The sequence below is a fragment of the Kuraishia capsulata genome, genomic scaffold, assembly GCF_000576695.1.
Source record: "Kuraishia capsulata CBS 1993 genomic scaffold, Kuraishia_capsulata_scaffold_3, whole genome shotgun sequence".
Lineage (NCBI taxonomy): Eukaryota > Fungi > Ascomycota > Pichiomycetes > Pichiales > Pichiaceae > Kuraishia > Kuraishia capsulata.
Genome location: NW_019172952.1, coordinates 1,072,151 through 1,098,739, shown reverse-complemented (window position 1 = coordinate 1,098,739; position 26,589 = coordinate 1,072,151). Strand labels below are relative to the sequence as shown.

The 26,589-nt window shown below is 44.1% G+C and overlaps 11 protein-coding genes across 11 annotated transcripts; 6 read left to right on the top strand and 5 right to left on the bottom strand.

The window, feature by feature from the left end:
* Window positions 1-1,160: 1,160 nt before the first annotated feature.
* KUCA_T00002826001 (uncharacterized protein) lies at window positions 1,161-1,487 on the bottom strand (the record flags this gene model as incomplete). The annotated part of the gene is made up of 1 exon (XM_022603111.1): window positions 1,161-1,487. The coding sequence occupies one exon, from the start codon at window positions 1,485-1,487 to the stop codon at window positions 1,161-1,163; it is 327 nt and encodes a 108-aa protein (XP_022458849.1).
* Window positions 1,488-5,534: 4,047 nt separating this feature from the next.
* KUCA_T00002825001 (uncharacterized protein) lies at window positions 5,535-6,878 on the top strand (the record flags this gene model as incomplete). The annotated part of the gene is made up of 3 exons (XM_022603110.1): window positions 5,535-5,553; window positions 5,662-5,726; window positions 5,841-6,878. The coding sequence occupies 3 exons, from the start codon at window positions 5,535-5,537 to the stop codon at window positions 6,876-6,878; spliced, it is 1,122 nt and encodes a 373-aa protein (XP_022458848.1).
* Window positions 6,879-7,240: 362 nt separating this feature from the next.
* On the bottom strand, window positions 7,241-8,191 carry KUCA_T00002824001 (uncharacterized protein; the record flags this gene model as incomplete). The annotated part of the gene is made up of 2 exons (XM_022603109.1): window positions 7,241-7,939; window positions 8,006-8,191. 2 exons carry the CDS (start codon window positions 8,189-8,191, stop codon window positions 7,241-7,243), a joined length of 885 nt encoding a protein of 294 aa, XP_022458847.1.
* Window positions 8,192-8,493: 302 nt separating this feature from the next.
* KUCA_T00002823001 (uncharacterized protein) lies at window positions 8,494-9,282 on the top strand (the record flags this gene model as incomplete). Its single annotated transcript, XM_022603108.1, has 1 exon — window positions 8,494-9,282. One exon carries the CDS (start codon window positions 8,494-8,496, stop codon window positions 9,280-9,282), a length of 789 nt encoding a protein of 262 aa, XP_022458846.1.
* A 232-nt stretch (window positions 9,283-9,514) lies between these two features.
* Window positions 9,515-11,614, bottom strand: KUCA_T00002822001 (uncharacterized protein; the record flags this gene model as incomplete). The annotated part of the gene is made up of 1 exon (XM_022603106.1): window positions 9,515-11,614. One exon carries the CDS (start codon window positions 11,612-11,614, stop codon window positions 9,515-9,517), a length of 2,100 nt encoding a protein of 699 aa, XP_022458845.1.
* An 809-nt stretch (window positions 11,615-12,423) lies between these two features.
* On the bottom strand, window positions 12,424-13,335 carry KUCA_T00002821001 (uncharacterized protein; the record flags this gene model as incomplete). Its single annotated transcript, XM_022603105.1, has 1 exon — window positions 12,424-13,335. One exon carries the CDS (start codon window positions 13,333-13,335, stop codon window positions 12,424-12,426), a length of 912 nt encoding a protein of 303 aa, XP_022458844.1.
* A 596-nt stretch (window positions 13,336-13,931) lies between these two features.
* KUCA_T00002820001 (uncharacterized protein) lies at window positions 13,932-20,585 on the top strand (the record flags this gene model as incomplete). The annotated part of the gene is made up of 1 exon (XM_022603104.1): window positions 13,932-20,585. One exon carries the CDS (start codon window positions 13,932-13,934, stop codon window positions 20,583-20,585), a length of 6,654 nt encoding a protein of 2,217 aa, XP_022458843.1.
* A 179-nt stretch (window positions 20,586-20,764) lies between these two features.
* KUCA_T00002819001 (uncharacterized protein) lies at window positions 20,765-22,207 on the top strand (the record flags this gene model as incomplete). Its single annotated transcript, XM_022603103.1, has 1 exon — window positions 20,765-22,207. The coding sequence occupies one exon, from the start codon at window positions 20,765-20,767 to the stop codon at window positions 22,205-22,207; it is 1,443 nt and encodes a 480-aa protein (XP_022458842.1).
* Window positions 22,208-22,523: 316 nt separating this feature from the next.
* Window positions 22,524-23,045, bottom strand: KUCA_T00002818001 (uncharacterized protein; the record flags this gene model as incomplete). Its single annotated transcript, XM_022603102.1, has 1 exon — window positions 22,524-23,045. The coding sequence occupies one exon, from the start codon at window positions 23,043-23,045 to the stop codon at window positions 22,524-22,526; it is 522 nt and encodes a 173-aa protein (XP_022458841.1).
* A 258-nt stretch (window positions 23,046-23,303) lies between these two features.
* Window positions 23,304-24,557, top strand: KUCA_T00002817001 (uncharacterized protein; the record flags this gene model as incomplete). The annotated part of the gene is made up of 1 exon (XM_022603101.1): window positions 23,304-24,557. The coding sequence occupies one exon, from the start codon at window positions 23,304-23,306 to the stop codon at window positions 24,555-24,557; it is 1,254 nt and encodes a 417-aa protein (XP_022458840.1).
* A 180-nt stretch (window positions 24,558-24,737) lies between these two features.
* KUCA_T00002816001 (uncharacterized protein) lies at window positions 24,738-26,575 on the top strand (the record flags this gene model as incomplete). The annotated part of the gene is made up of 2 exons (XM_022603100.1): window positions 24,738-25,550; window positions 25,613-26,575. 2 exons carry the CDS (start codon window positions 24,738-24,740, stop codon window positions 26,573-26,575), a joined length of 1,776 nt encoding a protein of 591 aa, XP_022458839.1.
* Between the last annotated feature and the right edge of the window lie 14 nt (window positions 26,576-26,589).

Genomic DNA, 26,589 nt, shown 5'->3' with positions numbered 1-26,589 from the left:
GGGACCGAAATATGTGTTCTGCATGACTGTGCAGATTTAGTGGCAGATTGCTTTTTTGTCCAGATGGCAAGGGTAGCTCGTGTTGGGAGTGCGTGGTGCTACACAGCTGATGCCCTCCCTGCTTTTTGCCAACGGGAGGGGGCGCACGAAGCGCACGAAGTGCGCTAGATCCCTGGTATCAGGACTACAAACTGGACAGAAAATAGGATACTTCTTCTTCCAGCTCTAAGAGGGTACTGTTTTATCGGCTTTGACCCCTGGACGACTGGGTCAAAGTTCGCTGCGTTTCCTTTGCCCCCTAAAACCCAGGGTGAGGTGTGCCTGGACATTGGTGTGGTCACGTGTCAAAGAAGTGGAGAGGACGACATCGACATGTATATTTTAAATCAGGAAGTTGTTAGATCAGATTATCAACTGGGGCCGTTCAGACCGTACTAAATCACGAAATCTCCACGTCCAGATCCACCGACTACGATGTTCCGCAAACCGCCAAACCGCCAGGCCACACAGCAAAAATGGCACTAGTAGTGCATCAAACGGATTCAGTCTTTACGAAACCGTTCTATCTTTCATTGGATAAATATCGCTCGATCTTCTACGCCTAAGGACACCCTCGGTACCAAGTGTTATACATACCACTCTAGTTTAGCTCGTGATTGCACCTTATTTGGTGCCAGAAGTGAACGGTCGTGACGTGCGAAATAGAGCGTATTAAATTCAAGTTGTGCTATTCATATCAGGTTTTGCAGACTAGATCAATCTTGAAAACAAAGCTGTCACCTTAAAGAGTTAGGGACCATATGTATTTTCAAGCCAAAATTCATATCAGAAAATAGCGTCAGAAATTCCTCAAATTGGTCACTATTTGGGGTGATTACAAGACCCCTGTGAACGCTTCCCCCGCCTAATCCGCCGGATCAAACATTGTCGTCCCAGACTCATCACCTTGGAGATTCTTCCCCATAGTCGCTAATATGAACAGTTAATCCCTAGCCGTTTCATGTTACAGTAGTTTGTGTTGCAGTGATCTTGATTTAGACTTTCTACTATAGAAGTCAATCCGATCCGGACTCCAGCCGATGGCGAACTCTGGGTGAATACGGCTAAGAATCGTCAATTAAAGCCAACCACATGAGCAGCCAACTAATACGACTCCCTCGTCACAAAAGCAAAGCGCAAATGAGCAAATGGCCAACGAAATCCATTTTTTTCCACCCCATTCGTGAATCATCATCCTTTGAGAAATCGGGACATCTCGCTTCAAATATGGATCGTGCATTACTCAACTTAAGGTTTTTTCGAAAAGAAATCCAGCGCTTGAAAGAGATAAAGCGCCCTAAAATAGGCACGCCAAAAATGCTGCCATTCCATGGCTTTCTCGAGCCTGGATTCTTGTTTCGGTGATACTTTATCGGATATAGCAGCACAGCAAAAATTCTAGGGAGCATCCGACCTCGTACGGCCCGTTCTTCGTAACTGGACCACATACAGCATTTGGTCTGACTTTTAAACTTTCGATCCTTTTCCCAGCAAGAGAAATCATTCTGCCGAATTGTTAAACTTTCACTCAATGTCTACAATGTGAATTTAAACTTCTGTAAATGGGTTTAGACCCCCAAGCTTTACTCCAGAAGCGTAGGGCGCTCCCATCGAAACTTCCTCGGAAGAATCGCTCAAACCGATAAACGACAGTCCAGTCTTGCTCGCGCCATCAAAATTTGCTCTTAAGTGATATCTCTTGCTCTACAAAAGTCTGTGGTGCAGACGGACACGAGACTTAAAAAGTTGAGTTCACTTCAGTTTGTCAAATATCTATACCTCCTACTGTCTTGTGTACTCAATGAGTTGGTTGCTCAAGCTCAATGTCGATCATGATCTGTATCTCTGCCACAATCCGCCTACAACTTGCGAAATCGCCTCGACCGGATACCCTTCCCAGCTGAAATATAGTTAGATCCGGAAACCCGACGTTGTAGTGTGCCATACGGGATAACGAAACGGGATGTGATATTGAAAATCGAATTGAGCATATCAGGATTACAGCTAAAAAACAACATATTGCTTAGCTTGATCTTTTGTAAAACTCTATCCTTGATTTGTCTATCAGTCATGTTACATGCTTGACAATGGAAATCAAAAACTTAAAAAAGCAAACGTGAATTAGAATCAAAAGGATAAAAGCTGACACGTGAACTCCAGGAACGGGCCCGTGCGATGCTTTTTCAGCTTTTTCAGCTTTTTCCTTCACTTTGATTCTCGACTTGTGGAGCCGAACGCCATTACCGGTCCACTTTTGACGTCGCCCCAAATGTGACCGAAACATTAGTTTGGACCACTGCAACAGAAATATGGTAAGACCTAAACTAAAATAAATATGGTGGACTCAGAATACGTGATAGCAACCCGGATTTATGCCTAATTAGTCCTATTTTTTCTACTAAAGCTTGAATGTCCATATCGATGTTGGTAGCTGAGGACGTTTGTCTTCGCTGCTGCGATGGGACACAGAGCAATGCATCCCACTTTGCTTCCAGGCTTAGCCAATATATATTTTTTACTTCAGTCAAATCCGCGAACTGCTCCCATTTTTAACGTGCCCAATACCGCTAGCACGCGATTCCACAAACGACGTACAGTCCAAACAGATATCTATCACAAACCCTGTGGCAGTGGGATGATATTCTTTGGCCTCATATCAGGCTCCTAGCTCCCTGGTGTCAGGATTTTGGCTCCTCTTGTTGCTGCTGTACGAGGATTCAATGACGACGAGATTGTGAAAGAACGTTGGGGATTGCAAGAACAAAGGTGATCGACGGAACCACACTTATTCTATCCAGCCTTCCTCATTCGAAAGAGAAGAGTTAACAATAGCCGATTCGTTTGGATTGACCGCACTTGCGTCCGGCAGGGAACGCATTTTAGTGCTATCCAACCCTACTCAATCCTCAGGTTACTTTTTCGATCAACTCCTGAAGAAATCAATCACCCAGTCACACTGAGTATTCTCCACTCTACAGGTTTATCAGTATTATAAGCCTCGTTGCTGTTATGAAGGGGCCGCTGGACAAAACCTGCTTCCCCCCATCCGAAATTAGATCGTGCCGCTATGTATCCCGAGGTATCAGTCCCACATTGCACGATCAACTATATGATTCGAAACGTACAAAATTCCGATTTCCCGACTAGCCCTCTAAAATAGGCATAATCTTCCAATCTCCGTCGCAGACCTTAAATCCACGTTCCGATATACTACACAGTCCACGTTTTGTTCGGGAACCTGACAGGTTTTTTGAACTTGGGCTAATTTGCAGGATTTCGTGAACAATCTATTAATTTGCCTAATGCGGTAAAGGATCCGGGTAGTAGGGGTTAAATATATTAAGACACGACGCATCGTATGTCATAATGCTGTACACGACCCTAGCCCTGAATCCCAAAATTGGAGGAGACGACTAGAGAGCGGCTATAGCAATCATAATTGCCGTTGCATTTATCGTATATTTAGTAGAAAGATAAAAATGCTAAATGCTTTTTTTTCATCATGAAGTCTCCTATTTTGACTTTGTATCGCAACAGCGCTCGAATCGGACAAATTTGTCCAACTCTTTTCGGCCTATCCAATTCACAAAGTGGACGCTTGCTGATGCATATCGTACCAATTCTTACGATGACGATGCACGGCACTGAACACTGGAGATTTATGTACAGACATGTGAAAAATGCGCTGTCATTTTTATGGCGATAGATGATAAAAATGCTGCGTAAGTATTGCGACAAGAGGCCAATTCAAGATATACATCAAACGTAAGCTACAAAAAACCAGAGGCCCCATTGAGTAACACATGAATTCGACTTCGAACGTAATTTTTCTACTGAGTTCAGTGCACTTCTTCATATAAACCAGTTCTTCTAATACGGTTCAATGCATGAACAGATCTTCGAAAATCTATTTCTGGAGGGCGTTGTGCCTCTTTAATGCAACAAGGAGAGAATTTGTACCTACCAAAGTGCCCTGTATGCAGTACTTTTTGGAGATGTTCGAATCAATGCTATTTCTGAGGTTCTGTACATTCCAGCGGTCTCATGACCTCACATTAACCATGCGTTGGGTAAATCAGGATTTACATTGGGGGCTTATACATACATCTTCACATGTGAGTCTAGTAAGCACAACGGCATGTCACTCACGTACCCCTCATAATCCGAGTCTTCAAGTTCAACCCTTTTTGGCAGATGTGCTGGTTTAAAACTAGCCGCTCGGCTTTCTCGTGCCATTTTCTCAGGCCGTTTCTCATGCCGGTGATGCATACAAAGTCATATTTAAAATCAGGATCGGGTCATCTTCTCCTGCTTAACTGAGGATGTAAGAAATAGACTTACCGTTACGAGGTAAAATGGAGATTAAACTTTTGGGTTATCCAGGTAAATATTGCGCAAGAAAATCATTTCAATGGAAAGAAAAAAAAACAACGGTGTCAGATCGGTGCTAACGATTTCTTTGACTTGCAGGCCTCCACCTTTAAGTGCAGGCAGTTGATCTTTTGATCTTTTCAAACACTACATTCCTTCCTGGGAGCACACTCTATATGATCTGGAGGTTGAGAACCCGACCTATCGAAAGTTTTAACCATCATAAGCATAAAAATGTTCCGGGAGTCTTTCGTCTTTCTCCCAATTGGGGAAATGGCGCTTGCATACATGCAGTGTGATACATTCCATGCACCTCATGCCTTCTTCTATGCAAGTGAACATTAGTCGTGCACGCAACAGACATGGCATCTCCTCTTCGGGATGCTGCACAGAACTAATCAGGTCGACGAAATGCCTCAAGCAAACACAGTGTGCAATCAATATTGGTGGAGATAAAATGGTGGCTATCAATTTGATGGGTTCACTTAGGATAACCAAGAAAGACCTACGATGGAATCCTTCAAATTTGATTAAAAACCAAGATTTTCTCAAGCGTCAGTGGCGCCACTCCTGAACTTTCAATATCCCTTTTGCCCCTTATACGGTCCTCTTCGTCCACCAACGAATAACAATGTCCTGAGCCCTCTCTCCCATTTCTACCAAAATGCATGCAGATCAACCGTCTCCTAGGCGATATATCAGTGAACAAGCGCCTGATTGGCTTTGCAGATTGTTCTGGTGCATGCACCATAACCTTCCCCTTTCACCCTTTCCGTTTTAAGTATAAGCATGGAGAGTAGTTTTCATTGGACAGCGAACATGTGCATCCTGATGAGACAGGTGCTCCCACCAATTCACGAACATTCTCCCATAATGAGGGGCCTGAGATGGTGGTTCTCACGTGATCTAGAAAACGGCGTCAATATTTCTCTGCATGTCGAGCACCCATAAGTCTATAATATGTCATCCAATCGCAAGACTTAAAGTACGGTAATTTTCTGCTTTGGTTGCAGAATGTTTGCACTGAGACCCATTCCGAGGAGCCGGTTTGTTTTTGTGCGGTTGGCGTCTGCAAGCTCCAAAAAATCGGGAAAAAATCCCATCAGAAGACCTCAACTCGGAAGATGTTCAAACAACCTAACGGTATGTCCAATTGCTTGGTTAAATCGCAAATACACTGCAGGCTCTTAATGAGTTGCTTAATTGGAGGCTTAAATAAGTTTACTAACTCTGACATGTAGAGTGGTATAGTCGGACTTGCCAATGTTGGAAAGTCTACCTTTTTCCAGGCTATCACGAGATCAAAGCTGGGAAATGTACGTCTTCTACTATTTCGGGCTTCCCATGACAAATTTAGATATTCTCAAATGATAAAAAATTGATCATATTGGGCCCAACTACCATACTGCATCATACTAACCGATACCAAGCCCGCTAACTATCCTTTTGCTACTATTGAGCCAGAAGAAGCAAGAGTGATTGTCCCCTGTGACCGACTTTCACATCTTCAACACCTCTATTCTTCCCAAAAGAAAGTCCCGGCAACCCTGAAGATCTTCGACATTGCAGGACTTGTTCGTGGAGCTGCTACTGGCGAGGGCCTAGGCAACCAGTTTCTCAGCGATATCCGGGCCGTTGATGGGATTTTCCAGGTGGTAAGAGGATTCCAAAGCGACGAGATCACGCACATTGAAGGAAGTGTTGATCCCGTGAGAGATTTGACAATAGTCCAAGACGAGCTGTTGTTGAAGGATATGGAGTTTGCAGAGAACTCGATTGAGAGATTGCAGAGACAACTGAAAAATCGATCCGGAAAGTCTCCCCAGGAGTTGAAGGATATAAAGGAAGAAGTTGATACCTTGACTGTGGCTTTAGACTATCTTATGGATGGTCGGAGGATTGCTAGCAATAAGCAATGGAGCGATTCCCAGATCGAAATACTCAATCGGAATAACTTTCTCACGGCCAAACCATGTGTTTTTCTTTTGAACACTGACTTGCATGACTTTGAGTCTCAAAGTAATGACTTCCTGGAGTCAGTCGAAGAATGGGTGAGTTTAAACTCCCCAGGCTCGGAGACCATTCTTTTTTCTGCCCAGAATGAATGGGATCTCAGCGAAATTTCCGATACTGAATCGAAAAGTGCTCTTCCAACGATTATCACAGCTATGAGAAATGCTTTGGGACTGATCAGCTATTATACCTGTGGACCTCTGGAAGCAAGACAATGGACAGTGAGAGAGAACACGCTTGCGCCTGAAGCGGCAAGCGTAATCCACACGGATTTGCGCGATACATTCATAAATGCTGAGGTGATAAAGTATGCGGAAGTAGCTGATTTGCAGCCTCCTTTTGACGAAAAGACCCTCAAGTCCAAGGGAAGGGTTCAAAGGGTAGGAAAGGCGTATGTGGTTGAGGATGGTGATATAGTCCACTTCAAAGCTGCTGCCGGGAAGAACAGGAAATGAGAGCAGGCAGGCTGAATTTCCTTGAGATAGATGTGTATATAGAGAGGAGGAACATATAGTTGTGTCGTTAGAGTTGTATATAGAGAACCTGGAGAGAGGTTAGAAACATCTGCTAGTCGTTGGCTAGCCTTCATTATTGAGAGATGATAACTGTAAATAACTCTCATAGAATCCTTCACTGTCAAACAGATCTTTTCACAACTTCGACAGGTCTTCAACATCAGACAGGTTTTCAAAATTAGGACAGTTCTCTATGAACGCAGACTTCTTGGTCTCCGTGAAAACTTTTGGTCGTCATTATTTCATCATTGCGGGGAGAACATTCGAACAACGTTGGATTTTGGTCATGGAGGCCACTTCTCTTACGCCTCATCCCTCAAAGAGTTATAATGCTCTCCAAGTCCAAACGAATGCTTGTAGTAAACCAATTTCAATTCTGCATTTGGTCCTTCCTCATTCACCCTATGTGTGGCCCTTCCACTCATCATCACACTGATAGGACAATTGTACTCCTTGGCTAGCGCCATGATCTCCATATCACCACCCCACAACGCCGTGTTCTCGATCTCATCGGTATAGGACTTCACGTCTTTGATCGTCATAGTGGCCTCATCAAACAAAAATGGCGCGTACGTGTCTGGGTCATTTCTAATGTGCTGAGCCGCTTTCGAACGAAGTTCTTTCACCGAAGTGTCGATTCCCTGACGGGTTTTGAGTTGATCAGCGATAGATGCGAATAGACAGTGTCCGTCTGGCTGGATGTCAAACTGCGAGAGTTTGTTCTTCTTGCACAAAAGTTCTATATTGTCAAGCTCAATTGCACGGTAATCAGTCTCACCTTCTGCCTCCTCAATGGCCTTGTTTCTGATCTCTGCCATGGCAGCGTCCCGTTTGGCGAGTCGTTCCTTCTGCCTGTTGCGCTTTTTCTGTGGCCCAGAAGAGTTGGAATTTGTGATTGCTGAAGTCTCATTGTTCGACTCGGGTTTCGAATCAAGCTCTAATTCTGCTAATAATTGTTCTGGCGTAACCTCTTCTTGTTCTTCCTCACCATTCTCAAACACCTATGATAGTTAGTGACTCAAATCTTTAACAATATACCAAAAAGCTCAAAAAAAAGGTGTACCCACACTAATCTCCCTCGCGTGTCTCGCTTTCAAATCATCCTCCAGTTGTTGGCATTTCTTCATTACCTCTTTCTTCTTCGATTTCGTGGCTTGTTTCTTGAGCCCAGTGACAGTAGCTATGAGGTCTCTATTTTCCTTCTTATGCCTAGCTAGGAGCTGATCCTTTGTTTCCAGGTTATCAGAGCTCATGATGCAAAAAGGTATGACCCGTGATATTGGAACTTTTCTTCCTGGAAACCGAATGATATCTCAGTTCGTTCGTAACAAACGATTTGTACATCTGTCCGTTTTCGCTATCGGCCTCTCAAAAGGTCGTGGCGGGCCCATCACCAATCACATTTGCCGAAAGTAAGCAAAAAGAGAATAGCCGTAGATGCCTTGATGATTCTGGGATCATTTCTGGATGATTTGGGCTTTTTCAAAAAAGTTTTAAAGGCTGTTTTTTGTTGCTAAAGCTACTACACTCCAAATTTGCGCTTCAAGTTTTAATCATGGGCTGGTTTTGGGCTGATAATACTACCACGGCCTCACCCTCTTGTCCGGTGCCACATTCAAACATAGGAAGTTGTCCCGTTCAACACTCCAAACAAGACCAGCCTCAAGTATGTCCGGTTAACCACAAAGGACTTTCCGACAAACTGAACCCGCTGAACCAGATGCCATATTCGATTTCCTCCAACAAGGCCCCGGGTCAGAAAATAGAGCTGCCTAAGCAAAGGACTATGTCCACGATCCCAAAGGGCGAATCAACAGACAGCGGAAACTGGGAATATCCGTCGCCTCAGCAAATGTTCAATGCCATGATCAAAAAGGGCAAAGGCGATGTTCCTGAAGATGCGGTCGAGTCCATGGTGGATGTGCACAACTTCTTGAATGAAGGAGCATGGCAAGAGATCCTGAACTGGGAGCAAAGACACACTGCAGAGACCAAAGTCGATCCGCGGCTGTTGAAGTTCACGGGAAGGCCCGACGATCTATCGCCACGCGCGAGAACTTACTCGTATCTGGGAAAGGTGTTCCCCAGTCAGTTCGGAACGGAACCACCGTTTGACAGACACGATTGGACGGTGCTACGTTCGGATGGCCAAAGCGGTTGGAAACAGGTGAGGTATGTGATTGATTACTATGGAGGTCCAGATGATGAAGATGGTATGCCGTCATTCTATTTGGATGTGAGACCTGCTTTGGACAACGTGAGTAATGCTCTAGACAGATTTGAGCATTGGTCAAAGGACCTGAAGCCGTTGTGGGAGAAGGCCCTGGGGCGGACAAAGGACTGAGAGAGACAGTAGTGGACTTGACTTGAAAATACCAATAGGGCATGTTAATAAGGATAATGAATCAAGTCTTGCATGAAAAATGGAGCTACAGTAGGTCTTTTTTGAAGATGGAACTGCCCACAAGCAGCCAACAATCTAATGAGCAGAATCAACTATATTAAGGATCTAGGATCTAGGATATTTAACCAGTTGAAAATATATACAAGTTTAGCTGGGTCAGACCCCAGCTATGCTACACAGCAGGCTTCCCAAGTCTATCCACAACCGTCTGAGGAAGCTCAACTCCGTTTCTTTCACAGCTCCTCAACAATCTTGGAAGCGATTTGCCGTACTCAGAAATCCCAGACTCTCCAATTTGATCAACAATCTTTCTGCACATGTCCCAGTCCTTAGCACCACTGGCCTCCTTCAGCATGAAGTAGAAACTAAAGAAGTTGGGTCTAACTGACTTTTGCTTCATCAATTCCAGCTCAGAAAGGGCATCTTCCAATCTCTTAGCCTTAGCAAAGCCCTCAATCAAGATATTGAACAGTGGAGTGTTGGGGTTAACTCCCTTGGAAACAGCCTCGTCAAAGTACCTCTTAGCATCGTCCAAACGACCATTCTTGGAAAAACCAGATATAACGGATGTGTACGTGGTGGCAGTGATCCTGATTTTGTTGGCCTTCATATATTCAAGTAAAGTTTCACCAGCAGCAATTGAGCCCTCTTGCAGCATGAGATCGTGCAATACCGTGGAGTAGATGTAATTGTTTCTGGAGATGTTCTCGGCCTCCATGTTATCGAACAGACTCTTCAAGCTGGCAGTATCAAGAGGACGGCCCGTTTTCCTCGATTGTTTGAACAGCATGTTGATGACGATGGTGTAAATGGAAACGTCAGGCTTGACCTCAAAGGCAGCCATTCTGTCCAAGACCTCTGAGGCCTTTGCAAAGTCACCAGCGTCACCGAACTTCTGGATCAAGAGCCCAAAAACCTTGGCTGTGGGAACATAGCCATCGTTAGCAGCAAAAGAGGCCATGATCTTTTCAGCTTGTGAGATTGTGTTCGTTTTCAAAAGAGCCAGAACCGCGGACTCCATCACCTTATTGGTCAATGGAACGGTCTTTGAGTTTCTCAGTTCGGATATCACCCGGATAACCTCGTCAATCTGGTCCAGCTCCGTGTAAGCCTTCACCAAGTTGGCATATGAATCTGCATCGAACTCGATTTGGTTCTCCTTCATCAGAGACCACACACTGTTGACTCTATCCAGTGGAGAGTCTGTGTATTTGCTTTGCAAGTACAACAGCTCGTTCCAGGACGCAATAGAAGGTTTTTTGAAGGCCTTCGTAATCTCGCCAAATACAGAAACCGCAGCCTGTGTTCTTTTGGCAGTGGAATAGATGTTCATCAACTGGCACAGACGATTTTCAGTAAGTGGAACGTTAGTTTCCTTAGAGAGAGTCCTGATATATTGGACTTGTTTTTCCATGAGTTGAAACTTTCCTTCCAAAACTAGAGACTTCAATGAATCCCAGTACTTAGCGTCGTTGGGGTTGGCAGTGCGAGATTTCAAACTCTTGAACACTCCTGGATGAACCTTTCTTACGTAACCAGCCAGTTCCTCGGACAAACCCCATCTCTTGATGATTCCAGCAAGTCTCTCGACACTTGGAGCAGCCTCACCCAGAATCGAAACAACTGTCTCCAAATCAACCTTGGTTCCTGTCTTCTGACATGTTCTCAAGTAAGACAGATAACCAGCCATGCGGAAAAAATCAAAGTCCATCTGCTCCTTTTCGCTAAGCTTACCCGAAATCGGTAATCCTGATCTTTTCACATACTCAAAAGCCTCTAGCCAGAAACTAAGAGCATCCTTTGGTCTATCTGTCTTTAAGAACAGGAATACCACTGGGTTCAGAATGTATATCCTGGCAACCTTAGCTTCAATAGCCATGGAAGCAACTCTGTAGCAGAGATCCTCTGGTGAGTATCCACCAACCTCTTTGTGAACTTGCAATCCCATTATCAAGGGATAGGCTACGGAACAGGCCCTTCTGGCAAACCTTTCATCGGGAGTCGAATCAGCGTCTCCGCTGGATTTCTCAGAGTCTAGAACTTCCTGAAATTTCTCGATAGAAGCAAGTAGCTGGATCGGAGTTTGCTCGTAATTATTAACGAAGCTCTTCTTTTGGTACCTCTGGGGCTTTTGTACCACCTTGGGTTGTTCCAACTCCACAGAGTCTGCAATGATGCTGTTGAGTCTTGGTGGAGCAATGGAAAATGCTCTTAATTGAGAAACCAGCGTTCTGGTAACATTCCTGGTCGGAATGCCTCTTAGTCTCAACATTTTTTAGCAAGGAACAAAAAAAACGTCTTGTTAGAGGTCAAGATACCGTGTTCCAAAAGCTCAAGATCAACTTCGAAATTAATAGAGTCTCAGTTTCGTCGGGCCGTTAATCAACCGCGTGAAATTTGGCAGGATTTCCAGCCCATGACTTACATTAAGGGTGGACGATTACTACTTACAATGATATTTCTGCGTCAGATTCATGGTTTATTTTGTCAGAAACAGCCTTATATAACAATGCGAAACACGATATTACCACCGATGCCTTAATGTTTTGTTAGTAAACGTTGTTTCTGGTGGCCTTTGGCTCTTGAAGCCCCTGGACGGTTGAGATATCCCCTAGAATCACATTTCCAAATCTTTCAGAGCGTTTGTCACCTTTTCTTCTCATGAAACAGATTAAGTCGAAGAGCTGGGTTTATAATAAATATTAGAGTTGCTAGAACTCATTGTCATCATGTAGATAGAATGCTGTATGGTTTACAGATGTGACTTCCGGGCCTTCTCTTGCCAATCGCCTAGATGAAAAAATGAAAGCCAAAATCTGGCTAATATAAAGTTGAACATACCATAATCAGTTCAATTGCGAGGTTCTTTAGAAGAAAGGGTTTACAACAAGATCAACTTTGAAGAAGCAAAAAATTTCGTCTGCTGGAAATCGGGAATGGCAAAATTGTTTTGACCTGGCACACTACCTTGTCCCCAATAGTACGTCATGCCAAGAGCCAGTTCAGTTGAAGATCACCATGAAAAACGTGTAGCTACATCTTCAATTGGCCTTGTTTCTCCTAAAATATCCTTGCCCGTGCTCATATCATCAACCAGGCCAGAAACAACTGGATCGGAAACGAGTAGAGGAACAAAAAGTTCGTCCTCATCTTCTTCTGCCCATGCGAAACCACCGAATTGCCGCCACTGGGCAACAAAACATATCTGAGAGATCTCATGAGAAAGAACCCCAGAGAAAACAGAACACCGACGGAGAACAAGTAGTATACAACCTTGGAGCCCTGGAAGATGTTTTTGAACAACATGATCACTAACACAGACACGAACTTGTAACCACTATATGCCACCACATCCCAAAACTTTGACTCAACGGAAAGAGTGTACAGGGCTATCTTCAAAAACAATACGTCCAATACTCCCAGAGCAAGGATTCTGGTAGCCGTGTATCCCAGTAACTCCGGGTGGAACGAGCCCTTTATACCAGAGAAAATCGCCCACAGCAAAATATAAGTCACGTAACCCATTACCGGGATGTACAAGTCGGGAGCATTAACATCCTCCAATGGTGGGGCAAACACGTCAATGGAGTTGTTGTTCTGGTCGGTGGAGGTTCTGTAAACGCGAGCCCACGTCTTGTTCCGATAAGGCAGCAAAATAAGGTAAAGCTTGTGCCAAACATATGAGTTCGATACTTTGAAATATGTTTTGATATTCTGCCCGTGCATTATGGTGCTGAAGTTGTTTTGCATGTATTGCTGGCCAGCATTGATCGCCGACTGCGAGAACTGTAGTCCCATGGTCGCCCGGGGGTCGCTGAACACATTGTTAAAAGGAACATTCAACTGTGGATTTCCACCAGCCTGGAATTGTGGGTTATGAGTTGGAACTTGCTGGAAAGGCTGTTGCTGTGATTGTTGTTGTTGTTGCTGCTGCTGTGCGTGGTGGCCGTTCACTTGGTGTGCATCCCCTGCATTGGAGTATGGATTATACATGATTGTATTAAAACGGGGGCCCTGATGTAAGTTTGATGTCAGAATTCACCTCCTTTCTCCAAAATCCAGCAAAAAGTGGCAACAGTACGGCACTATGGTTTTCGTATTTGATACTCGTGTTAAGATCTAGAAACGAAAGAGCTCGAGATTTGAGGACCGTGGGACAGGGCGTTGTAACCAGAGACTAATTGGATTATGAAGGGGTCTTGTTCGGCTTGAAAGTGTTGAACTTTGTGGATTACCAAATTTAGAGCAGGATTCTGGTTACTTAATTTTAGCAATAATCAATTTCAATGAGGACAATTGAATATTTTTAACCTGAACTACTCGCGGACAAACTCCCGAAATTGTCATTATCAAATTATCCACTAGCAGTCGTGTACTCACAGTATGGACGTGCCCAGTCCAAACTGACGCGCGTCGCGTCAGTCTTAATTGAAACTTCCTTAGAACAAGACAAGGAAGTCAGTCTAACTCCAAGCGTTTCTCTCACTTTCGAGGGAGGTTTTCATTTATCATTTCATATATATACCCTGCTGCGAGGAAGATTTAGTCTTCCAACTTTCGTTTAGTTTTTTCGTATCCCAAAACTCAAGATGGCCACGCGACCTAACTTCAAAGGTTCCAATACCGGCAGATACGCTAAGAACAGGAGGGAAGAAAGGAATTACAATGACTTCAGCGGAAAAAGACAGGATGGCTTATCCAAGGCGTCGAGTTTGCAGGCCAAATTCCAGGCGGTGGAGAACATTGACAGAATCGACTCTGTTTTCGAGTTCAACAGGTATGAGTCCGGTCCCAAGAAGATAGGCTGGTTGGTGAACATGCATGCTACCACCGTCAAGAGCTCTGAAAGTGTCAGTGGTGTGTCTGGTGTTGATTATTACTTCCTTGATGAAGAAGGAGGCAATTTTAAGGCGACTGTGAAGTATGACCCATACTTCTTGCTGATATGCAAAGAGACCATGTTTGCAGAGGCCGAAGAGTTCTTGAGAAAGAAACTGGATACCTGTCTCAAGAAGATCTCCAGAGTTGAGAAGGAAGACCTGTCTTTGCCGAATCATCTGATTGGATTGAACAGAACGCTTTTGAAACTGAGTTTTCACAGTGTATCTGATCTTTTGGAGGCACGGAGAATCATGAATCCTATTCTGGATGCAAACAAAAAGGCCACTGAAACTAAAAGTGTATACAGTCTGAGTGAGCTATCTTACAACAATATTCTGAAGAGCAATGGTGATGACGACTACGAAGACCAAAAGGGACGACTCATGGATGCCTCGGAAGCCCTCGAAGATATACGCGAGTATGATGTTCCATACCACGTGAGAGTATCCATAGATAAGGACATTAGGGTGGGTAAATGGTATATTGTCGAGGCCACTGATGGTGAAGTCAACTTGATACCTGATGACAAACGAATAGCATTTGCTGACCCGGTGGTGCTTGCTTTTGACATAGAAACAACCAAGGCACCATTGAAATTTCCTGATTCTTCGGTCGATCAGATCATGATGATATCTTATATGATTGACGGCGAAGGGTTTCTGATCACGAACAGAGAAATCATCAGTCAGGACATTGAGGATTTTGAGTATACCCCAAAGCCTGAGTACCCAGGTCTGTTTGCCATTTTCAACGAAAAAGATGAGAAAGCGCTGATAGAAAGGTTTTTTGAACACATTAGAGATGCAAAGCCCACTGTAATTGCTACTTTCAACGGTGATTTCTTTGATTGGCCTTTTGTGGAAGCAAGAGCAGCCTATCACGATATAGACATGTTTGAGGAGATTGGCTTTGCGAAGGACAGCGAAGGGGAATACAAATCGACTTACTGTGCTCACATGGATTGTTACAGGTGGGTTAAACGTGATTCTTACCTACCTCAAGGTTCCCAGGGTTTGAAAGCTGTGACTACCGTCAAACTGGGATATAACCCGACAGAATTGGATCCTGAACTCATGACTCCATATGCAATCGAAAAGCCTCAGGTTCTTTCCGAATATTCGGTCTCGGATGCAGTGGCTACTTATTACTTGTATTACAAGTATGTGCACCCCTTCATCTTTTCTCTGTGTACAATTATTCCGCTCAACCCAGACGAAGTGTTAAGAAAAGGTACGGGTACTCTTTGTGAGATGTTGTTGATGGTCCAGGCATACCAGGGTGGTATCCTACTGCCTAACAAGCATACTGATCCTCTCGAAAGGTTCTATGATGGTCATTTGGTCGAGTCTGAGACATATGTCGGAGGGCATGTTGAATCACTGGAAGCAGGTGTTTTCAGATCCGATCTCGAAAACGAGTTTGAGGTTGATCCCACAGCTATTGATGAATTGCTGGGTGACTTGGATGAAGCCTTGAAATTTTGCATTGAAGTCGAAGGTGGAAAGAAACTGAAAGATGTCACAAACTTTGATGAAGTCCGCGACAAAGTCAAAGAACAGCTGATAGCAATAAGAGACACCCCGAAGAGAAAGGAGAATCCTCTGATTTATCACATTGACGTTGCGTCTATGTATCCAAACATCATGACCACCAACCGTCTCCAGCCGGATTCCATGAAAGCAGAGAGTGACTGTGCTTCTTGTGACTTCAACAGACCAGGTAAAACGTGTGACAGAAGACTGCCTTGGTCATGGAGAGGAGAATTCTACCCTGCTCAAATGAACGAGTATGGCATGATCAAAAGAGCACTTCAGCACGAAGACTTCCCTCCAAAGTTTCCAAATGGTCCAAGACGAAACTTCGAACAGCTGAGTTACACGGATCAGGTTGGGCATATCAAGAAAAGATTGTCCGATTATTCACGAAAAGTGTACCACAGAGTGAAACAAACAGAGACTATTGAAAGAGAAGCAATCATCTGCCAACGTGAGAATCCGTTCTACGTGAATACAGTTCGTGATTTTAGAGACAGAAGATACGAGTTCAAGACGCTTGCAAAAGTCTGGAAAGGAAAGACTGCGCAGATACCAAAAGACGATAAGAATGCCATTGATGAGGCGAAGAAAATGGTGGTTCTGTATGATTCGTTGCAGCTCGCCCATAAGGTCATTTTGAACTCATTCTACGGATACGTCATGAGAAAAGGGTCTCGTTGGTACTCCATGGAAATGGCTGGTATTACATGTTTAACTGGAGCCACGATTATCCAAATGGCAAGAGCGTTGGTAGAGAGATTGGGCAGACCTCTGGAACTGGACACCGATGGTATCTGGTGTATTCTTCCTTCCAGTTTTCCTGAAAACTTCAACTTCGAGCTCAAGAACGGCAAGAAGATTTTCATGTCCTATCCAGGATCCATGATGAACTACATTGTCCACCAGAAGTTTACGAACCACCAATATCAAGAGCTGATAGATCCAGTCAGACGCAAGTACGAAACCAAATCTGACAACTCGATTTTCTTTGAGGTGGATGGTCCTTACAGAGCCATGATACTGCCCACCTCAAAGGAGGAAGGTAAGGGTTTGAAGAAAAGATACGCTGTGTTCAACTTCGACGGTTCTCTGGCTGAGCTCAAAGGTTTTGAGCTGAAACGTCGTGGTGAATTACAATTGGTGAAGAACTTCCAGTCAGACATCTTCAAGTTGTTCTTGGATGGAACAACTTTGGAAGGGTGTTACGGAGCTGTTGCAAATGTAGCTAACCGTTGGCTGGATGTTCTTGATACCAAAGGTAGCATGCTTGAGGATGAGGATTTAATTGAACTCATTTGTGAAAACCGAAGCATGAGCAAAACGCTAGCGGAATATGGAAATCAGAAGTCCACGTCTATCACCACTGCCAAAAGACTAGGTGAATTCCTGGGTGAGGAAATGGTCAAAGATAAGGGTCTCGCGTGTAAGTACATCATTGCCCGTACACCTTTGGATGCTCCTATCACTGAAAGAGCCATTCCAGTTGCTATTTTCTCTGCTGAGCTTTCTCACAAGAGAATGTTTCTGAGAAGATGGCTAGTTGATCCTACCCTCGAAGATTTTGACCCTAGATCCATCATTGACTGGGGATACTACAAAGAAAGACTGGCTTCTGTGGTTCAAAAGATCATCACCATTCCAGCTGCCTTGCAAGATATAAGCAACCCAGTCCCAAGGGTCCCTCATCCAGACTGGTTGCAAAGGCGTATTGCAGATAAAGAGAACACTTTGAAGCAGAAGAGCATCTCGAACTTCTTCGCCAAAACAGGAAAGGGAGAAGCTATGGCGGATGTCACCAACACCATTAAGGATCTGGAAGATTATGGAACCAACGGAGATGCTAAACCAAGGTTTGGTAAGGTTACTTCCAAAAAGAGAAGAGCACAGTTGAGAGAGGCCGAAGCCAAGTCAGAAGCTGAAGCTGCCAAAGGACTAATCAGTACCACCAAGTGTCCTTCTCCAGATGAAGATTATGTTGGTTTCTTAATGTACCAGAAACTCAAATGGAAGGTTCAAGAAACAAACAAAGCAAGAAGAAGAGAGCTATTTGGAAACACCGAGTCCACTGGTGGTAGGTCTTCTCTAAACTCCATGATGAGAGACCGAGTCGCCAACATTGCTGGCTCCACATGGCAGATCCTAGAATACAGAGTCGATCCAGATCATTTAGGCAATCTGATTGCTAGTGTCCTTATTGACGACAAGGTGCAAACTTTGACCTTCAAGATCCCCAAAAAAGTTTATCTGGGCTACAAGTCTGACAAAGTTCCGGAGATCGATATTGCTAACTGCGAATTTGAAAAGTCTACGGCAGTAGCACCCAGTGGGACGAAGTCAGGTAACATCTACAAGCTTTCTATGCCTGAGGATACTTATAAGCAGGAGATGGAGAAATGTGACGGGGCTCTTCAATCTCCTGATATTGACTCCATCTATGAATCTCAGATCCAATCCGTTGAACGTGCTATCATGGACCTCGGAGCATGCGTTGAATTTAGTGACAATGCCCTTGGTGCCTTGGGAAAAGGTATGCATCGCGGCTTCGAAAAAAAATCATTGGTCATGAAGCCTTCAGAGCACTATCTCTCGAACTTTTCCATGGATATTTTGTATCTGTTGCACATTGTGTCGAATCAGTATGAGATCTTTGCACTGTTCAACTCTTGGGATGCCACTGCTGAGTTTTTTGTTCTGAAGCCATCATCTAGTGCTCAGGAACTGCCTGCGAACATATCCAAACTCTATAAGGAGCTCTATGAATCCAAATTCAAAACCATTGACTCATTACGAGGAATATTGGAATATCCAAGTGAGATCAACTTTGAGACCCACTATTTTGGAGATATCACGAAGCTTTATCGTAAGCTTTCGATTCAGTGCAACAAGATCCACGATTCTAGAACATCCAAGCCACTGCTTGCTATCCAGTCGCCAAATTCGAGCAAAATATTGAAAACTGTGAGAGGATTATCGGTATTGCCCAAGGTTCACATCACCATCGGCGAGATTCAAGTTTCTTCTCTGAACTGGCAAAACTTGATCACCAAGAGGATTTTGAATCACTTTCTGTCTTTATCTCAATGGATTAAGAGACTGGTTTCACTCTCGAAATACGGAAACATTCCTCTATGCAATCTGAAGGTTGATAATATTGGTTATCTCATCGATATCGAGTACGCTCGTCGTCTCAGCAAATCTGGAATAATCTTGTGGTGGTCGCCTACTCCTCTTCCAGACCATGGGGGTATAGAAAAACAATCCAGTTCTCCAGAGCTTGAAGAGTCTTTCCAACTTCCTTCTATCAACAGGCCTGATGTTTATGAGTCTGTTTCTCTGGAGCTGGAGCTCAAAAACTTGACTATTAACACAATTTTGACCTCTTCGTTGATCAACGAAGCCGAAGGTACTACTGTTGTGGATTCTGAAGGAACGACTCAGGGTGGCAGTTTGGGACAATTGTCTGAAGGAAGCACTTTTGCGGAAGACTCATTCTTCGGACCAGCTCTTATAGTGCTGAGGTCAATGGTGAAATCATGGTGGGATGATGCGATGAAAAACAGTTCTGATGCAGAATCAATGATCCACAGTCTTGTATCGTGGATATTGAAGCCAATGTCGTTTCTCTACGATCCGGCTTTAAATTACCATATTCACAACTTGACCAAGAAATCTCTATTGCAATTACTTGCAGAGTTCAAGCGGATGGGGGCTTCCATTGTATCAGCAAGTCGCAACAAGATCATCCTCAAGACCTCCAAGCTGTCTGTCGAGAATTCTTATGCGTATGGAAATTATCTGGTGAACACAGCAAGGTCAAAGCCGTTGTTCAACTTTTTGGAGCTCAATGTGGTGAGGTATTGGGACATTTTGATGTGGATGGACGAGTACAATTACTCTGGTCGTTATTGTGTCACCTTCGAAGGAGACTCAGAGCCTCCACTGGAATCGGTATCGCACTGGCAAATAAAGTCGTTTCTGCCTCCAGTGTTCCAACCCGAATTTGAAGACTGGGCGATTATCTTCTTGGACTCGCTCATAAAACACAGAGCACAGACCATGAAGGATTCACAGAATGGAACCCAAAGAGTTTCTCAGATCAGCAAAGTTCTGAAACTCAATGGCAAGCCTGTGACTGGCGATCTAGATAAGGACGAGATCTTAGGAGGTGTCTGTGAACTATTCAGAAAACCTCTTGAAAAACGTATTCAAACCTTGATCAAATTGCAAACCACCTCTTTACTGGATGCATCTGCTAGTATTGACTATGAATTCCCCAATTTGCCTGGTTCACATCTGAAATTTTCAAATGCTGCTTTGGAGCTAGTGAAGTCTCTGTGTCACATATTATCGCTTGATAAGGATAAAATCATGGAAACTAGGATGCTGAGAAGAGATCTTCTCAAGTATTTCGATGTTAAGGAGTTCAGTGAAGAGGCCAACTTCAGATATCCAGCTTCCTCTCTCTACATTCCCCAAGTTTGTTGTGAATACTGCAACCATATCAGAGATATCGATATGTGCAGAGACGATGAGGAGATCATCTGGAGTTGTGAAAGCTGTGGTAAACCCTTCAACAAAGTGTCGATTGAAGAGAAATTGATCCAGGAGCTGTTGAAACTTTTCACCACCTATTTCTACCAGGATTTGAAATGTGACAAGTGTGGAAGGATCAAGCAGAACGAACTGGCTGCTAATTGTGCATGCTCAGGAAGATGGCAGGAGACCAAGAGTCTTAGCGAATTGCAGAAGAGAATCAAGGTGTACACGAGCGTTTCAAAGGCTTATGACTTGAGTCTGTTGAGAGCAGCGATCGAAGAAGCAGCATAGCGCATTCAAAGAAAAAAATATTTATTCAAATAACGCTCAATCTAATCGTCTAATCATAAATCAAGATCTTTACCTCAAACGACCATTTTGCTCACACACGACCGTAATCAAAAACGCGTTCTGACATGTCGTATTCTCGAAATGATTTAGAACAACGGTGATTATCCTGTTATCAAAACATGCCGTCCAAGTCTTGTACTGGATCTAATAAGGCAGATGCTCTTATGCTGCGCAGCCAAGAGTTGTTCCATCTGACATGCCATATACAGCCTTCCAAAGGACTTCTTTCTCCGGTACTCATAGTAGAGGGAGTGAGATCATCAGGTAAGACATTCACCCTCAATGAGTTGCGAAAAATAGTCTCGGCACAAAGCAAATGGATAGACCTCGATTGTCGAAGAGTTTACGGTATTCGTGGTATATTACAGCGTTTTTTGGTGCGAATTCTGAATGCTGAATTACAAGCCATATTGAACGAATACGATCCGGCTCTCGCGCAACAGATTAAAGACCGAATCGAGCTATGTGACGGAATATCGTCGTTTATATGGACTCTGGAAGTTCTCCTGGAGGTTGGGTCAAAATACTTTGACTGTTATTCACACATCTTTGTTCTGGATCATATTGACCAGATGCTTGGTAACGATTCGCCCGTGGTACTAGCAACTGCTTTGGCTAGACTTCACGAACAAGTGCCGAAGTGTGACAACTTTTGTTTTGTTTTTGTGGCCTCCTCACCAAACTCGCTGGACTTGACTTCTCTCTCTCTGCCACACGTTTTCTTTCCAGCATATACTTATGATCAACTGAACAAGGTTCTTTACTTGAGACTGATGGCCAGTGGCTGGCGAACCAAGGTTGAGGAAAGTCTATGGAAATCTCAAGATTTGGCTAAAGATACGGGAATTTTCTTCAAGACACTAAGTTCATTGCTGCTGGAGAGTTTTTCGTTCTATATTGGTTCTGATGTGGATCTTGCCATACATGCTTTTGATAGGTTGTTCCCACATTTCGTGGAACCCATAGCGAGGGTCGGTTCCATTGTGAATGGAGTGAACGATCCAACGGCTGTATACAATGCGAATAGAAAGCTCCTTCAGTCAGAATGGGCTATCAGAGATACTTTTGTTGACGAAGGCATCAATCTGGAGAACGAAGATACCAATGAAAATCGCTCTGTGGAGTCCTATGACATCACTCTCAAGGCTAAGTACATAATCATCGCTGCATACTTGGCCTCTTTCACAGACTCAAGATACGATCTAATGTTGTTCTCCAAAACAAATGAGGTCAGAGCAAATTCAAAACTGCACCGGAAAATCAGATCCAACAAGTTCAGTGTCAACTCTAAAATGCTCCAGCCACAGCCTTTCCCATTAGAGCGATTGCTGGCCATCCTCCATGCAATTTATCATGAGGATGTTCCAGAAGACGATGTGAACTCGGACGTGTTGTTATTGACCCAATTGAATACATTAGCGTCTTTGAAGTTGATTTTGAGAGCAACCACTGGTGATTCGTTGACGACTTCGCTGAGGTGGAAGTGCAATGTGAACTGGACCGTTGCTAAGAAGTTTGCAGATGATGTTGGATTTGAGATCCAAAACTATTTCATTGAGTAGGAGAATCTTGACTTTTCTGGAATGGTTTACAGGAATCTGGATTGACACTGAAAGTAAAGGGCTGAGAAATGAAGAGAAATAGTGCAGAACTATTTGATTGGAAGATTTACACAGCTATTTGATTGGATAATACAGGCTTGAACTACTGCTCCTAATCTCATTATATTTCGTCAAAAAGCGCACTAATAATGAACATCTAGTGAAATTAAGCCCTATCTCAATGGGTATTAGTCTGGTGCTCCCCAATCATACCATATTATAGCATATAATAGCATGGCCCAAATATCCGAAAATTCGCCTGATCATTCATACAACATTACCACATATCCTCCTCGGGCGCCAATGTCTGGTTCGTCTGGATTTTACCTGCAACTTGCAACGCCGTCCTCTCCATCTCTAGGAACAGCTCCCTTTGAGCCAGTATTCCCGCTATTATCCTCGCCTTTGTTCTCAAAGCCTTAATTGTGCTGCTGATCTTGCTCACATCGTCATCACTATTCGTGAGATTCAATTTCCCATTCTCATATAAACTGTCAACCAGACTTTTCAGCTCGCTTATCTGATTACTAACCTTGACCCAGTCCCTTTCCTTTCCTCCAACCCTCTCCGAAGGAGGTGATATCTCGCCAGAATTGATCTTGTCCACATACAGTTTCCAACTATGTGTCAATCCTCGTATCTGACCCACGTACAAAAATGTCTGGTATCCGGTCTGGATTCCAAGTTCCTTTCCCTCTCTGAAGTTGTTCTGCTTGCCTGCTTGCACTCCTTCTTCAAATCCTTCCCGGTAGAACTTTTCTTCCAAGTTTAGCAGATCGTCGAAATCGTTATCAAACATGAGGGTATGAACTTGAAAATTTGAACAGCCTCCAATCACGATTATTTTTCCTCTCTCTGTTGTCTCTAATCTGGCTATTAAGAAGAGTCGGCTAAAATCCATAAAGCCGCAATTTTTGATTTTTCAATTTTCAACCCGCGATGAGATGAGCTTGTTAGTGTACTTGCCATATAAAGTCTCTCTTGCCATTATAAACACTCCATGAATACACTCCAAAACAGACTGAAATTGGTGTTTTTTTTTTGATATTTTCCCATTATGACTAGCAAGGAAAGGATTCTTACAGAGGATCAGCTGCTTCTTCAGGATATTAACACCAGAAACAGCAGAGTCAGGATGCAGGGCTACGACTCAGACTCGTTAGTTGAGGATTCATCAGACGAAGAAGCCAACTCCGGTGACGAAAAAACCGAGAGAACGGGTGAAAAGGCCGACGATAATGACGATATGTTTGCTTCAGATACTGAGACGAAACAGACGCGGAAACCCAACACGCTGGATTTGGACGAGTTTGAAAAGAACCTTGGCGAGGACGTTGAGGTTGAGCTGGCAAACCTTAAAGGGGGCCTAGGCGATGCAGCAAACACTTCTGAGTCTGAAGATGATACCATAGACAAGTCAGCTATGTATGCCTATTTCAACAATCCTGAAGAAGAGGTGCGAGATGTCGATCGGGCGAAGATCAAGCGATCCAGAGGGCCCAAGATCGAGAAATTTAATCTGCAAAAGGAAGCCAAAGAAGGCGTTTTTGATGAATCGGGTAATTTCATACGAAACAAGAGAAACTCAGACAAAGAAGGCAATGACGATGATGATGACGATGATGACGACGATGACGAAGAAGAAGCTCTGAAGAATTCCAAGGACTCGTGGCTCCAAGGTCTCGATAAGGCTAGCATTGCCAAGGCGCGTGAAGCTGAAACTCATAGAAAAGAAGAAAGGGAAAAAAAACTCAAATCTGAAAGAGATGCCATGCTGTCGATGGACCTCAAGGACGTCTTCGCGGGTCTCATTGAACTTCTACAGCCCGCCGAAAGTATTATGGAAGCTCTTCAACGGCTACAAGGAAGCAGAAAGGTACTTCAGAAGAAGAATAAGAAGCAGAAGGTCAAAAGTAACCAGGAAGAGCAGTTAATCAAGATCAAGATTCAGACGATCACTGATAATTCCGAGTTTCTCACGAAAAAAGCCTACAGAAACGTGCACGGTCTCACCAGAGAAGAACTTATGCGTATGTACTCGCGAGCTGCAGGAAAGCCGTACGAAAATGGGAAGAAGAGAGGATATGACGAGTCATTTGATCAAGACGAAGAGGAGGATGATCACCCAGATGAGGCACATCCTCGAATTTGGGAGTACAAATGGCAAGATAACGAGGAAGTGTACGGTCCGTTCACAACAGAGGAAATGGCATACTGGTCTGAGTCCTACTTTGTTGACCAGAATGTTATTGCCAGAAAGGTAGGAGATAACGGCCAGTTTGTAGATATCAGTCTTATCAGCTTTAAGTGAGAGTGCTTAATCTTCACCGAATCGGGACATGTTTGGTCCCGCACGATATCAACTTCTGTAAGCACACGACTCCTTTTTGCTACAGGGAACTTTTTGTCTTTGTAACGAGAATCCGTCTAATCGATCCAACGCTTATCTATCTCCACGATCCACTACAAATTCCAAGAAAATCCCATTGAAATGGAAGATCCCGAGTCGATCCCACGTACACCTGATTCCACGGAATCGCTGCTGAACAGATTTCGCTCTTCCACCAGGACTTATCCCTATATTCACAGCTACTCCCCGCTGCACCTCCCGTCAGAGCCAGAGATCGAGAATGACTTCTATGAATCTTTTGAGTTTGAATCCCAGAGCCCAGATGGACTCACCGTTGACTCTGAGTGGGTTCACTCTCACAAATATCCCAGATCGTTGTTTCTCGATAAGCTGAATCATGTACTGGATACCAGCTCCAACCACACCTTTGACGACGTTGGGATCCAATGTTGTCCCAGGAGGTTGAAACCCATTTTTGGCGAAGACATACGCTCCGAGATATATCCATCTCATAATCGATCACATCAGGTAGATTTCCTGGCCAGTCATCCCTTCGCACCGAAAACCGATAACACAGCATACATTGACCCCCAAGGGTTAATGTGGAAGAACCCTGACCAACGACAACTGGCATTAAAAAATCGTGCGAACAGCTTTGAAAGCTATGCGAGTCTGCGATTATCGATCGATGCAGCAAGAGAAAGCATTGATTTCACGCTGGATCCGGAATATCCTGCCTTCAGAGGGAGAAGATCAGGCAGACGGTCCAACCTATTCACTTTCAAACGGTTTGCCTCTCAATGCACTCCGAAACTGTTACATTTTCAGCTTAGAAACCTGATTGCTGCCTATGATAAGAACACGGTGTTCTACTCTAATTCGAGTTCTCCTAGTTTTGGAATCTCCAAATTCGACACCCTGACGGGTACCGAATCACCCCTGATCGGTCCGATGGTAAGTTGAAGCCATATTTCGTTCTCCTTTGTTCCGTTTACTGACTTAGCATTTTTCTGAAGACTGATGACCCTTTTGACTTCAAAATCTCCACTATTTCCACGAACTCGTCTCTTCTGGCTGCCGGGTCCTTCACTGGAAGCATCATTAATTACTCGCATCAAACCAGTACGTATGAGCAATACACTCTTACGACAGACCCCAACGGAATCATCAACTATATATTTGTTCCGGCCAATGAATCCAACCACAAAGAGGAGATAATTGTGGCCTCTAATGACAGACGGTTGTGGTATTTCAACCACGCAAGGGGCCAGATTGTGCGAAAGGAAGTTCTGGATTTTGCAGTCAACTGCATCGCTGAAAACCCCTCCAACTCAAACGAAGTGTTGATAGTTGGTGATACTCCTGAGACAATTATAGTGGACAGGCGAGACCGAAGACGTCCCCCAGCCGTGGAGATGCACGGCCATCGCGATTTCTCGTTTGCGTGCGACTGGAGCTCCGAGAACGTCTTTGCCACGGGTAACCAGGACGGAACGATAAGAATATACGACAAGCGGAAGATCAGCTCTGATCCGTGGTTCTCAAAGCCCTTGACGGTGCTTTGTGGTGGACTCCAAGGAGCAGTGAGGAACATCAGGTTCGATCCCACGGGCAAGTACCTAGCCTTTGCGGAATCCATAGACAACGTGTATGTTGTTGACACTGATAACATGAAGAAATGGGGGATGCCAGAATCCTCATATCAAGCACCGAAATACAGTCGCAGGCCAAGGCTCTCTGGCGATGGTTTTGGTTCCAGCAGTTTCCGAACGGGTGGGTTTGCCAAGGACCCAGAGCAAACGGTGGATTACCAGTCGATATCGATGTTTGGGAAGGTGACAGGACTGGTTTTCACTCCTTCAGATAACGGTTATGGCCAGGTTTTGACGATAGGCGTGAGTGACAAATCTGTGGGAGGCATTTTACAATATGAGTTGAAAAGTTGTGAGAAGACATTGAGTTTGGACGGCTTTTGGTGAAATTTTGCAACGGT